Genomic DNA, 15,212 nt, shown 5'->3' with positions numbered 1-15,212 from the left:
AGACACCGTGCTGGGTAATACACTACGGCGTGCTCTGCCATCCGCATGAGACCCCGAGTGCACGCAAGCGAAGGCAGCAGAATTCCTGCCAAGAAACACAACCTGGGGCCTGCAGTCAGAGCTTGGGACTTGTCCCGTGACTTCTGCAGAGCTGGAGCTGCTGTGAACCCCCAGACGGGTGGGACACAGCAGGCTGCGGCGGCTGACCCTACCTCAGGTGCGAGCATCGTCGGTCTGAATCTCTAGGGAAGTCATTGAGGCAAAATCCTTGAGGCATCACTAAGAACTGATAACGGTACATGAGTCCAAATTCTGGATTAGAACCGAATTTCTTCAGAAATCTTTTTCTTTTTCTTCCCCTTTCATTTTGCCGCAGATGCTGAACATCTTCTCTTTACCGAAGAGGGTCCTGATGACATCACATCCTCTCCAAAGAGCGACGCAGCCTCCCAAGTCAAGGAAGAAAGATCACCTCTGCTCCACCACACCATCCCCGAGGACAACCACCCCGAGAAGATGGCCGGGTCTCCTGCGCTGCTCCTTCTGCTCAGTCTGGGGCTCTGTGAGTATGGACACAGGGTCGTGCGTCACCTTCACCGAGATGGGCAAGTAAAACCCCTTCCACTGAATCCAAGAAATTGGGCTAAATAATGGAAGGGAAACTAAAAAGCAAACCAAGAAGGCTGACTTTGAGGTTTGCTCAGTAATCGCGGGGGTGAAGGTGGCACCCCCTCAGCCAGCGTAGGGCAGCCACAGGGGTGGCTGCAGCATCACGCGCGCCAGGAAGGGAGCCCGGTCGGAGAAGTGATTCTGGAGGGGAAAGGGGAAAAAAAGGGGGTTTAGCAGTCAGCGTTTTTAGGGAGTCACTTCAGAGAAGCTGGGAAGGGGTAACGTCCCTGCAAAGGCAGCTGAAAGGCTTTTCTGAAGGGCAGCACCTATCTTTAAAGCCCGGGCGGCTGATGGTGCTGAGCACCCTCTGCGCACGATCCCAGCAAGGACTCCAATAAAATTTCCAAGTCACTCGGACAGCGTGGTCCTCCCCCTGCGTTTGACCTCGCACCCTGCGGACAGGGAACGAGGTTTGCCCAGAGGGGACGTGCCTTCTCCCGAGCGGCTCCCACGAGGATTTCTCTCCCGCAGGCTGCCCTGGGGTCCAGGTCCAGGCGTACAGGATGACGGCCAGGTTTCATGACAGCAGCATCACGCAACCCCGGCTGGGACAGAAGCTGGAGCTGGAGTGTCTGGGTGCCAGGGAGGACAGCGGCGTATTCTGGGTCCGCCAGGACAAGGATGGGACCCTTCACTTCATCGTCTTCATCTCTTCCCTGCTCCGCACCACCTTCAAGGGGAACGAGAGGACATCCACACGCTTTGAGGCGAGGAAACTCGGCAGTGTCTACCACCTGGTAGTGAAGTCTTTCACATCGGGAGACGAGGGGAACTATTTCTGTCTCATGAACAGCAACCAAGTGCTGTACTTCAGCTGTGGCCAGCCTGCCTTCATCCCAGGTCAGCAACACCTCCACCCAGCCTCGCTTAGCTCTGCCAAAATGCCCAGCACCTCCTGCCCGTGCCTTTTTTAATCAGCCGCCTCTCCCGCTGTCCCACAAATCCCATTTTCCCTGCTTGCTTGCCCAAGGCATCTTGTGCCCAATGCACCACTCCTTCTGCCGGAGGCTCCCTGCTTGCTGTCTCTTCTCGTGGTATCGCTCCTGTCCAAAGACAAAAGTGATTGGGCAGACCCAGCATCAACTCCCCATCCCTACTCCTCCATCCTATTCATGGCTCTGAAGGGATAAGACTAAAGCAAAGTCCACCACCACCCCCTCCTTCCTCACCTCACAGAGGTCCCAAAGGTCCTACCAACCTCAGGGTACTCGGGTTTTCTGAGGGTGGTGGCAGAAAGCAAGAAATGAGGAGCCTGCAGGTCCTTACTGGGTTTTGGGGGGCCCTCCTGGGGGAGTGACCATCCAAAATGGGCTCAGTGAAGTCCCCCCAGACCTGAGCCCTATGCTGGCCCCAGGAGCAGCCGTGCCCTGGCAGGGGGGGGAGAGCAGAAGGGCAGAGAGTTATTTTATTGTATTACCCTGTACAATGTATTCATCCATTTTCATTTACAGTCACCATCACAACAGCACCCACTGTACCAGCATCCACCGCCCAGAGTGGCATCACCAAAAACGACTCCTGCCCGAAGACTCCGGATCCAGGTAGCCCACCTGCAGGGAGGGAGAGGGCAAGAGCGGGGGGCTCTGGTCCACTGAAACGAGGGGAATCCTGCAGGCATTTTGGAATAGCAGAGGGAGGAAAATCCTTAGAGCTTTATCAGAGTTGGATAAGTGGGTCTGCGCAGCTGGGAGGGTTAAAACCCCAACGTTTCATCCCATATAGGAAAGGCTAAGGATCACTTAAAAAGCACAAGGATATCTCATGACCGGGTACCTTGGGAAGAGGTGGAGGGAGGGCAGAGCCTCGGCAGGGGACGCAAGAAAACTTTTGGCTCCGCGTCCGCCCTCAAGTCCCCAGGAAAATGCCGAGAGCAGCAGCACTAATGAACGCTCGCTGCTGGGGATGACACCCATCCTGCGCTCGTGGACATCCCTGGCGCCCAATTCTGCTTTGCGGGCCAGGGGAAGCCCTTGGCTTCACCGCCAGCCTCGCTGAATGCCGAGCAGGTAACACCAGCCGCGAGCACCTGACGGACCTTTCCTCTTCTCTATTCCTGCAGAGACCGGTAAGGAGAAACAGCTGAATTTCTTCTGTGACATCTTCATCTGGGTTCCCTTGTCCGGCGCCTGCCTCCTGCTCCTCATCGCCCTGATAGTCACCACCGTGCTGTGTCAACGTAAGACTTACCCGTAACCCCCCATAGATAGTCCTTTAGCCCAAAACCACAGCCCTGTCCTTTAGGGGAATGGATCTTCTAGCTATCCCCTTTACGTAGACATCAGATAACCAGGACACAGTCAACCCAAGAGAAGGGCCACTGTTAAAAAAAAAAAAAAAAAAAAAAATTGGGGTTCATATTTTCCTCATCAGTAGGCTTAGCCTGAAAATAATTATCAATGTCTACACTACAAGAAAGAAAAATAGATTATAAATAGAAAAAAAACTTACTCTATCAAACTGTATTGGCTCTATCATCCTTAAATTGGTGTATCAGGGGGTAAAAAGGGCTTGCAAATTCAAACGCCGAGACTCTCATTAGCAGCCTGAGCTGTAACCAAACAAGCAACTTAATTGCCCGGGTTCAGAGACTGCTATGGTTAAAGCAGTAATGCAAAGTCTCTGGGTAGGCAAAAATCCTTTGGTGAAATTTCACGTTTGAAATGTCTTTAAATTACCCTGAGCAAGCAGCGAGTGCAAATGTATTTAAATCAATTTAACGCTTGCTGAAATCAGTTTAACTTTCCGATACCCCCAGCAGTTACACCGATTTCATTAAACTGGCTCAGCTCATTTGCCTGGAACACCAAAGTGTTTTGCTGCTGAGTTAACATAACTAGATCCTCACTGACCCCGCAGCCTGGAGCTGATGCAAGATGAATTTACCAGCTGACCCAGTTAAAAAAAGTACAATTTTTCAGCATCTTTCAGCCCTGAAAAATGCTAATTCACCACGGTCTGCAGCGATAGGAAGGAATACATGAAAAAACAATAATAAGCCGCAGCCAAAAATCATTCTTCTCGAGGGAAATAGCTGATGATGCAGCAGAGCACCCAGAGTTGGTCCGAATTCCCTCTGAAGTCACCAGAAGCTCCCCATGTGCACTAGGATTCCCCAGTGACCTGCAACATCATTAACGTACAAACGCCAGTCAGTGATTTATTTCTGCCTTTTAATGCTGACATGAATGATCAGTGAAAAGCCATTAGCTGCAATTAGTTTCTGCAGCAGGCAGCCTAAGCCCTCAAGGACGGATCTTTACCCTCTACTAAAATTAATGGCAGGACATTGTATTTTGCCGGATACAGCCCAAAGTAACGACACAGATGCTAAAATGGAGGAGATTATCGTTCAACTTGGTTGCGTGCTGCGTGGCATTATTGCCACCTGCCCGTTGTAGAAATTAATTGCTGCCAATGGATTTTCAGCAACATGCCAAAGTCACTGGAAACAGCAAAAAAAATTATTCACCATCAGTGTTCCCAGGCTGACCCTGCCACTGTTACTCACATGAAAATTTAATTAATGAAAATACTGAAGTGGACTGCTGGGCAAATGTAAGCTATAGCACCGCTCCGTTGCATGGCTTTCCTCAAAAATAAGTTTGGGTTATCCGTTGTTAGTCTTAAAGATAGCAAGTTGCTAGGGAATTGCCAGCCCTACCTTGCTGCAGTGTTTCTTTACTGAGCTGTGCCATGGGATCTTGGAACTAAACCATTTTCTTTTTTATTTTAGAAACCAGAAGACGAAGATGCAGATGTAAAAGGTTAGTAAGTGAGAGATGTTGACATTTTTCTCTTAAACTTGGCAGCATCTCGCCCTCAAGTGATAAAGCAGGCAGGTGTCAAAAGGTGACCTAAAAATTCTTCATCCGATGTACGGTGGATGGGAAGGGACTGTGTAATGAATTAAGGGGGTGAAAAAAGAGAGAGATAAGACTCTTCTCCCGTGTTCAGTGAGCATTGACACTGCAGTAGATATGAAACAGAAAGACAGGAGGTGTTTGTGCCAGCCTAAAAACTTTGTGCATCACCTGATGCTTATAATTAATATCACATTTGTGTGCTCCTCATGCACCACTCCAACTCGAGCCTGGGGGTGACCGTGTTTCATCCCTTCCCCTCCCCAAACTGTTCATTTGATTTCATCACTGGACCTTCAGGTTGTGCCCATGGATTAGATGCAAGTTATTGCATCCCATATTCTCCTTTGCACAATTTTGGACCAACATCATCACAGCTTTATGCTTCTATTTCCCCAACAGGCACTAAGTAACAGTAGCAGAGAGGCTGATGCAGCCTTAGGTGACTTTCTCGAGAAACAGCAGTGCAGATAAATATATATATAGCTTTAGAGTTAACCCATTTTCTAGGACAGACAGGAACCATTTTTTTATGCCTTCCCTCCTGCCTCCCCAACCCACCCATCATCCTGAGTCACCAGGAAAACACTATCGGAATAGGAATTGCAATTTGCCAGTTTGGAACAAGAAATCCTTTTGCCTGCAACAAATGTGCATTTTGCTTCTGCAAATCGACCTCCCCGCGGCCGGTTTCTTCACCTCGCCTGCTCTGCAGAAAACCACTTTGGCAGTTTTGCAAGCCTTGTGCCGAGAGTGCACCCTAGGGCTTTTGGCAAGAGAGTGCTTCAGCACCAAAATCCCCGCTACTGCTCCGGCCAGGCCACTGCTGGGCTAGCACTTGGAAAAGCTGGCTCGCAAGAAAGTTTGGAACATTATTGTCACACCTCCGGAGCCTTATGCTTTGCAAATCAAGCATCTTTTAAGTCAGATGAATTCAAATTCCCTGTTACACATGCATGGGTTTCATAGTAAAAAAGTTCAGTTTTTTAGTTGTCCAAAGTAACAGTATCGCTCAGAAAGAACCCCCGTCCCCTTACATGAACAGAAAATAGATTCCTACAATTTTTTTTTTAAAGGCAGAACACATCAGAAATCATTACTTGAGCAACAGCAGCATTTAAGGGAAGTGGCACTGAGCGGCAATGCCTTCTGCCCTTTGGGTGCAATCTTTCTATGTACGTATCAGAATACAGCTGCACCCACAGACCTGCCTTTTTTTTTTACCTGTCTGAAAAAAGGGAACAGCCTGTCGTTTTTATGATGGATATTTATTACACCCAGTGCTCTTCTAATCCTCGCCTGGCTTTCCAAGGGCTAAGTGATAATGAAGAGCTCTTCTAGCAGCCTTGTTTAGGACGATACTCACATTCTTCACTTATCTCAATCCCTGTTGCCAGCCCTGTGCAAAGATGTTCTGTCCCTAAGGGGAAAAAACACACTGCAGAGCTCTTCAATTTTGCACCGATGGAGCGGTTGGGTTACAAGTGCCTCAGGAAATCATCTCATCAAGGACAGGTTTCCTTCGGCGGCAGCAGTAACATGACAGAGTTCTGGTTTAAGCAACTGTAGCATATTTAAGCTTTTATTTAGAGAGGAAATTCCTGCTGCTCTGAGCTGTTCCCACTCACTGAAATGAAGCTCTTTGGAAGTTAATAGTGCAATTCACTCAATTAAAGAGCGCCTCAGGATCTGGCCTGGGATTCTTGCTGGCAGCTGAAGGATTCATTTTCCACCACAAATTAATCTTCAGTGAAAATGGGTGCCAAATCTCCAACTCATTAAATCAGCATAAAACTATCAGTTGCTAGAGACCAGTAATTTCTATCATTTTGGGAGCACGCTGGTTGTCTAGAAAGCCTCCTTTTAAACTGCTGTGCAGGAAAATGGTTTGTGACAAGAAAAAGTCCTTATGAATTGATAACAGTTTCTCCAACTCCAAAAAAAGCCCTGAGCAATTCTTTCTTCATTCATTTCTGAATATGGAGAAGGGCTCGATGAGAGGACAGGAGTGTGCAGAAGTCAGAGGTAAATTAAAAAAAAAAATTGATTAGCAGTGTATCTTAAGAAGTCCTTCTGGCTGTCACTAGTTGAAATGCTGGCAGATCCTTCACTAGCACGAAGAGGATTTAGGAACACTTTGCAGCCTGCTCTTGGAGGTCCCTGGCTGCAGACCAAGGCTGAACGAGCTGATCAGCAGCCATACATTAATTGCCTTCTTGTTCCTTTCACGTCGAAGTAAATCAAACCCTTTTCTCCCTCTAGACCTGTGAACGGGAAGCCCAATGTGAAACCTAGGACACCAAACCAACACACATAAGCATCTGCACCTTTTGGCTTCTGGACCATCTTCTGGGAGCTGTCACCGCATAAGCCCATCACCTACGGTACCTATAATGCTACTACTACTCGTGCAGTCTACCCTGAGAAATTTGAAAAGACAGGATGGAGCAGAGACACACAGACAGCAAGCAAGCACTTTTTCTGTGAACTGCACACTGAAGCACAGCTCCTTCCAAAACTTGAGGTTTTCAAGTTAATTCCCAAGGCCAAATGCCATCTCTGTTCCCAGTGACGGAGCTCTGTGGTTCCAGCTAAAGAAACAGATCAATCCTGATGCTGACCTGTATCAGGCATAAGCTGATAAGAAATAAGGGTATTAGCTGGACCTTTGCTCAAGGGTGTGCGATACTTCTTTCTAAAATGCAGCCAAAATTTGAATTTGCTACAAAATGACATAAAAATAAATGCCCTCACTTAACACATCCTCTTTTTGTGGTGCCATGTATCTCCTAAGAGTTTTACTGTTTTATCTACTGTAACACAAGGCTGCACTGAGAAGGTAAATATGGATTAAAGGGTCTTACTTTTTAGGCTTTTACAGTCCTGGGGGCTATGGTTTACTGTTTCCCCTCTTGCTATCCTTGTTCTGCTGCTAGCCCCACTTCTACCGATTTCAGCTGGAGTTTTGCCTGAGCAGGGAAGGTAGGATTTTCTTTCTGAAAGAAATAGCCAACTGGTAAAGGAAGGAAAAAAAAAAGTCTTTGTCACTTGTTTTGTTTAAGCAGAACTTTTAGCATACTGACTTGGGACATATTGATTGACTAAAAGGAATTCTGTTTTTTCAGCTCTGTATTTGATGTAACTACTTCCTTACTGCACTTGCAATCAAGAACTGAGAAAAAAAAATAAAACACTGTTTCTAGTCAGACTCAATAAGGTTTCTTTCTTTCTTCAGTTCCTAGCCTCAGAAAAGCTAAAATCCTTTGTGAAGATAATAAGTGAGGGTTTGAGGAAGTCTTGGGTAAGAGAAAAGCCAGCAATCTACATACCAACCTGAGCTTTAGAATGCCAGAGTTCAGCTTCCAGATTACCACTGCCTAAAATTATCTAAAACTATTTTCCAAGGGACTTGCAAGATGGGCCCCATAACACTCCCCCATCACAGGGAGATGCTGTGAAGGTGGATGAGATAAAGACTCTGGAGGTATTCACGTATTCTTGCCAAGGGGCTGATAAAAACCTGGGGGAAAAAAGAATGAAAGAAACCCTTTGCTAGTCTGCTTCCCTGCAAACAAGCTGGGAAAGAGAGAAATTCAGAGAGAAACAAAGTTCTTCCAAACTTAGTTTTTTGTAATAATTTTTAAAAAAAAAAAACCAACCCTCAAAAAACCAGGGACTCGGTAAGTGTAAACAATAGCAAGCAAATACTGAATGACAACTACGTGTATCTACACACTAAAGAAAAAATTAACAGAAAAGCCTTAACATTAAAATGTCTTATGAATTCACAGGCATTAAGAAACACTAAGACACATTCAATCTACTAAGGGTGACCTCGTTTATACCCCAGGTGCCAAGCTGGGGCGAAGCGAGGGTCTCGCGGCACCTGCGGTGCCAGTCTGCCCCATCACCGCGTCAGCCTTGTCACCAACGTGCAGCTGCATTTTGACAACAACGTGAAGCAGATCCACTCACCAACCTGTTTCTAGACAGACTAGGTCCAACCTTTAGCCCCGTTTTAATACGTTACGGTTACCTGAATCAGTCCGATCTCATCCTACAGTCAGCTCTAACCATGCAGATGAAAAGCTCATACCTTTTCTCTCTCTCCTGTGGGCATCAATTTTATTATTAGGTTGTCCCAGAGTCTCTTGTTGACTTAGTTTGAGCTAAAAGTTTTCACTTATAAAGTCTTAACTCATAAAGCATTTCTGCAAAACAGCTTACAAAAGGCAGGAACTTCACTATCTCACTGATAGCATTCTCTACAGCTCTTTCCCCACTATTCTCAATCATTTTATCCTGGGTTTTCACATTATACCAGCGCTTTGGTGTACATCATGCCACGTTCCTGTAACCCAGGCTGCCAGGCAATGCTCCTCCTGACCTGGTACCAACCCCCAAACCTAAATCCTTTTCCACCAGATTGTCTCCACACTTCCACAGTGACCTTCCCCTCCCACTCCAGCTCTTTCAAATGGTTTTGTAGACAGAAGGTGAAATGATCTGACTGCATGCATCTCTTTTCCCCACAAAAGGCCACATTATGCACGGGAGCATTTCCTTGCATTTCAAGAAAATGCATTTTCTCTGGCACAGTAGTTGAATGTGGCATGTGACACACGCCAAGATTAAATGTATAGCATTAAACATTGAACAGAAAACCTAGCAGAAGCATTTTTCTGTATTTTACTCCCTGTAAGCTATGCTATTCTTTCAAATGAAATTATTATTTCATGATCCACCGGTTAAATACTTATTGCTAGTTCTTCTGCTATGAAAGCCTACAGAGGTCAATCCTGCAGTGAAAAACAGGATATGGGTATTTAAAATCAAAAAGCATTTCAATAAGATGAACACATGTACAACAAATCCCTCGCTACAGAAACTGCATGCACGATAAACAGAGCAAGATAATACCCCAAGCAATGTAAAATACATATATTTAGGCATTACTAACTACTGACATTACTAATAGTAATGCTCCACCGTGCAGCGCTGCACCAAGACCCTGGTCCTAAAGCGAGATCGATGCAGCCAAAGCCCTCCTGACACCACAGATGAATGGAGCAAAGAACTGGAAGGAGTATATGGTTTGTTGGGGTTTGGGTTTTTTTTAGTAGTCTTCATTTGCACAGGAAACCAACACCTAAAAAAAAAAAATTACAACACTGACAGTTGTAATTACCCTCCTGAATACAGCACAAAATCCACCGTGCAGTGGGGGCTATGGATTTTTGACTTAATAGTTCAGAATCACAGAACATCGTTGATCTCTTTTAACCCCGATGCCGAATTCAGGAGTCTTTGGGATGGCTCCTGCCTCCCTCTATGCACTTTGTGCTGAACCCCCAGCCTGCACTCTGCAGGCCACAGTTCACGCAGCACCCCGGGGTACACCCTGCTCAGCACAACCCTCAGGACCCAGCATGCACCCAGGTATCACAAAACCAGATAAAAACCAACCATCACACAACTGCCTGCGGCAACTAGTATCTACTGGTTCAAGCTCTGGCTGCACAGCCAGATGCCTTAAAAGAAACCAAAACTGAAATCTCATCTTTGAGGATAACTGGAGCCTTCATTCATAAATTCATGAATCTAGCAAGCTCCCAGCAGTTTCAGCACTGCAAAGACAGGACTTTCATTGCAATAGTACTGCCTATATAGCACATTCCCTCTTTAGGAGGTATGCTTCACATACAAAGAAAGCCCAGTTAACGGACTTATTAAAAATTCTCCTGCCTGCCAACTTCTGGACAGCATCATCACAGCTGTAAGCTATGAGGGCATGGCTTTTTACTGGGTATAATCAAGCTATTAAAAATACATGACTGTTCACTGAACTCTATTAGCAGCTTTCAGCTTCTTACTTGCTAACTATCAGCCAGGCATCATCTTCAATTCTTTATCTTTATTCGTGTCTTTGCTTCTCTTTAAAACACAGATCTTGGTGGTGTCTGATTTTGGTTCTTAGATCTGTAGACGACCAAAGGGATGCATCACCCAAACTGCCTATTAAGCTTGGCTGCAAACTGCACATAAAGTATCAGTAGAAATATTATCCCTCTGTACCACTGTAACAGATACCGTAAGTTAGCATAAACCTACTAAGGAATTAATTTTAAAAGCATATCCAGCTCTCCACCTGCGGACTCTCTGTGAGTTACTACAAGTACATGTTCATGGACTGCTGTCCCTCCCAAGATACCAGGGGTAAAAGTTGTTGATCTCTTCTCTTCTTACATGGGCCTTTCTATTTGTGAACTGCTGCAATTTAAATTTGTTTTAGAAATACACCAAATACACTGGACTGAACTGCTGTGATTCAGCATTTGCTACCCAACCAGCAAAACTACCTCTGCAGAAGGTCAGAAGGCTGAGGGAACCAGAAGAGGCAGCTTGGGGCATGCACCAGAACAAGCACTTACTCTTCTTTACTCACTGCTCCCAGTATCACGTTGAATACCCCAAAAAAGAGGAACACCTCACGGGCAGACACATCCATAAGAAGTTTGCTTTAAACCACCAGACTGACTTCACCAAGGAACCCTCCAGCAGAGGCGGTGACACAGCACAGCTCCCCAAACAAGACTGAGTTTCCTTCGCCAGCTCTTCCTTCCACAGTCCCAGGATCGATTCATCTTCCAGTTTAGGTCAGCTGTAGCCAGCACTGCGTCTCAGATTTAAACCTACAGCTCAAGGAAGGCCTGCTAAGTTTTCCATTTACATGTAGAGCTGAAGAACAATGATCTTTACAATTAGCTTAGCAAGACCTGCATTTTCTTCACAAGATATTTACCTTTGCACCCCTACTGATAAGCTACTGATAGCAGGCAAAAACAGAACCACATCTTTCGCACCAAAACCTCAACAACCAGATGCAAGTACCAGTGCAGCAGTGAGAAGGGAAGGAGCTGAAAGCAACTCCAGCCCTGCCGTAGAGGTGAATGACTAACACAGCATCAAGCTAGAAGGTATGTAGATGCCTCTAGAAAATCAAGCAAGTCCGGAGCAAACTGGCTGAGTAGCAACATCTGGGCAAGAAGCCTAGACTGCTGCTTGCACCGATAAAGAGAGGAGGACTGGCTGAGCTGGACTCTAGAGAAGCAGCTCGAGGGTGCTCGTTTCTCCGTGCAGAAAGCTGTTGTTGGACAGGCCCTACAGATCTGACAGCTTTTTGCTAACAGTGCGTGAGGGAGGTTCTATGTTACACGCTGAGGTGACTGCACCGGCTGCAGGAGCAAAAGCTGGAAGCTGTTACAGGTTAATACGAGGCAAACAAGAGTCTGAGATAGAGAATTACTTTCAAAGAGATGTGGAAGGACTAAATTTGTTCAGAGGTTGAAGGTTACCTAATTGCAGAGTTGCTCAAAACTAATAGCGGAGTAGCTCAAAACTCTCAGAAGCTGACGGGCTAAAAGGCAAACAACCTAGGAGTTAACACTTAATGGCGGAAAGAGCAAAAGCTTATTTACAATTTAAGCAAAACCTCAATTAAGAAAGAAAAAAGGGCACAAGATGGTCACTGAAAGCCCTATGAAGCTGAGGGAGGCATCAGATGCCCCCACAACATAAAGCATCTAGAATTTATTGCCTTCGTTAGACAACCGCTTCTACCCCACCCAGTGCTTCACTTACTCTGATGTATTTTCCGAACGATAAAGGATTTTGATGAGTTAAATAAGCTCCAGATAAATAACACAGCTAAGATGATCCCAGAAGAGCCAGTAACTAGACTGGTCAGTTGAAGTCACTTTGTCCGTCCAAGCCTGTATTTGACAGGTGACCTGTCACAGTGAAGGCACCCAAGTTCATCCCAGACTTCTCAGACTAATGCTGTGGCGCATGTTGTGCAAGTGCTTGGAAACTCGCACCCTCCAGAAACCCTACCCTTGCTGCTGTTTCTGCAGCATTCAAGACAGAAAAGCAGAATAAGGCAAGGAAAGAATTACAGAAATCTCTGGAAGAACAGTAAAGAGACAGTGAAACACGACCTTCCTGTAACTAGGTTTTTTTCCTTCTGATTCATCTGAAATCAAATCCATTTGACATGCAGGGTCAGCATGACCTATCCATCACTGGATTCCCATCCTGACATGTGCTGAATAAATTGAATACATATGATTTTTGTAGTGGGAGACCTATCACATCTGCTTGTGCTCCATGTTCCTGGAAACCTCTCATGTAATTTAGAAACCCAGGAAAATACTGAGATTTGCCCTCAGTTCTGAGGGGGGAAAAAAAATCATCAGACAAAATAGCTGTGTTTGTATATTTAGTTCCTACCCCCACATGCAAATGTCTTATTGATGATGCTTAAGACTTGAACTGAGATGCTATTTGCATCTTCCCCATCCCTTTGCTTCTTTAGCCAAAGTAAAGGAAAACCCACAACGATAACTTGACACTTACAAAGAAGGAAGAAACCAATAGCAGGGTCACTAAGTCTGAAAAATAAATATGAGGCAGGAGAAGAGGGGATATCCCTTTCAAAGGCTGAGCTTTGCTCACTCCAGTCCAGGTCGCAGCACCCACCAGCTTCAGCGCTGAGTCTTTGTTCCAGTCTGCACTGGAACCGTGCTGCTTGGCTACATTCAAAATAACCCCTCTATAATGTGAAAAATTCTTACTTCTAAAGTGGAATAGGAACTGGAGAACACTACCAGGGCTTTTGCATTTGAATACAGAGATACAGCTGTCCTGTAAAATCTACCACAAGTCAGCGTGATCTGAAAACACCAGTTCCTACATATAGGCCCAGCAGGATTCAGTAAGAGCTTATAGTAGGCTGTGAACAACTCGATTTTCCATATTTCCCTATAGGACTGCTAATTCAATGCAAACATGAAGTCATAAAGGAGTATGAAATCACTCTTCTCCCAAATATATATATTTCTGTAAACCACTCTTCCTTTATATATATTAGAGGGCTCGAATTAAATTCAGAATAGTAATGTAGCACTACTTTACAGCTCTACTCACTACAGATCATTGCTGCCACTCTTTTTTTTTTCCCTTGTTCTCAGAGAGCCTTTCCCTACACTGCAGTCTCCTAATCACAAAAGGAAAAGTACAAGAGTTGGGATGGATTAAGGAGCGTGCATTTTTTCCCCTCCTAGAGACTCATCAACCTCTGCAGCGATAAGCACACAAAGGAAAAAGGTATCTTGCAGTAGGCAAACAAACCTTGCAAGGAAAATCTAACCCAAACTTACTGTGTTAAACTTGGCGAGTTGGCTCAGAGTAGTCACAAATAACTTCAACCTTAAATTTTAGCAACAGCCATCCTGTAAAATTTTAAGAAGAAAGAACAAAAGCAACAGGATGGAGACAGGTCTAAGTTCACAAGGAACAGAAGCTCTAACTCATTACTTGTAACACACAGCTTTCACTGCAGCTTCTACACACATTAATTAACCTGGCTTACAGATAGAAGACTGAAATCAAGACAGTATTTCAGTAGAGAAACACTGATTTTTAGGAGGGAAGATTGGTTGTTCAGCCACGTCCATCTGCAGTGAGTAGTGCTGAAGTCACTGCAGGAAGACTTCACTTAATTCAAAAATACTTCACAGAGCAGCTGATCATCGAGACTACTAACGGGAAGCAAGGACACAAGCTTTGTGCTAATGACAATCATAGTACTACAAAAATGATCAATACCTTTCGAGATCAAAAAGGCTATGCACTGTTTTCATTTCCTACTATGTTTTTAAAGTTTGATTATGTTATATACCACAAGTCAGACTTGAAACCCCACAAGAACATATCACAATAGATTTCCTATTTAAGACACCGACAAAAATTAAAACTCAGTCCATTAATAGATATAGAACTAACACTACTAACAAGCTGCTGCTACATAAATCATATTTATTAACTTCCATTACTTTTGGAGCACCCATAAGCTAAACTAAACCTTTTATATAAGCACAGTCAAAAATTCTTGGCTTAAGGCCCATCTACGTTACTAACTGGTGCGCTTGTTGCCGCAGAGCCGCTGTTCTGACACATTTTGCAAAGAAGGGGGAAAGCACCAGTTGCAAGCCCAATGCAGTATGCAGAAGTGACACAGTGATCTCGATATAGATATAAATGTGCTGAGTCTCCTTACTCTCATTATGCAGCAGTCTCATTAAAAGGCACTTACTGCACAAAGGGACTAGTTAAAGGCTTCACAATCTGGTCCAAAAGTGTAATAGAGACAGACCTCAGATACCACTGTAGCTTTAAAAATAAAATACTTTTTTACTATGGATATTCCCAAACCCCATTAGAGAAGAAGTATGAGTATCAGGTGCTAACTGTATTTTAAGTATGAAAACTTCAGAGTATTCTTCACTCTTCCCCCTGCATGCACTTTCTCTAGTTACCAGAAGCATATCAGGCAGTAGTAGGAGACAACTTGCATCACCTCAAAAGCCAAACGGGAGAGCTGTAACAATCAAAATGCAGACATGTTTCACACATGTCCAGCACAATAGCTCATTACTGTAAGCACATAAGCATTTCTAGATTAAACTGCTAGCATCATCTATTGGTGGAGCTTCAAAACTGCAAGCAATTATTTTTAAGTAAACATACAGACAGCTAGAAAAAGAATTGCAGTTATCTGCTGAAAACAGCTGAGTTTCTGAATTAGCTCAGGATCTATAATATGCACTATTTAAAAGCGAGAAC

General features: G+C 44.8%; 1 protein-coding gene across 1 annotated transcript; it reads left to right on the top strand.

Moving 5' to 3' along the window:
• Window positions 1–214: 214 nt before the first annotated feature.
• Window positions 215–7,317, top strand: CD8A (CD8a molecule). Its single transcript, XM_010577855.1, has 6 exons — window positions 215–562; window positions 1,141–1,509; window positions 2,121–2,210; window positions 2,729–2,845; window positions 4,403–4,433; window positions 6,792–7,317. The coding sequence occupies exons 1-6, from the start codon at window positions 517–519 to the stop codon at window positions 6,844–6,846; spliced, it is 708 nt and encodes a 235-aa protein (XP_010576157.1). The 5' UTR covers window positions 215–516; the 3' UTR covers window positions 6,847–7,317.
• The last annotated feature ends 7,895 nt before the right edge of the window (window positions 7,318–15,212 follow it).

This window comes from Haliaeetus leucocephalus, unplaced genomic scaffold (assembly GCF_000737465.1).
Source record: "Haliaeetus leucocephalus isolate CR32 unplaced genomic scaffold, Haliaeetus_leucocephalus-4.0 Scaffold51, whole genome shotgun sequence".
NCBI lineage: Eukaryota > Metazoa > Chordata > Aves > Accipitriformes > Accipitridae > Haliaeetus > Haliaeetus leucocephalus.
This window is presented reverse-complemented; position numbering and strand designations above follow the sequence as displayed.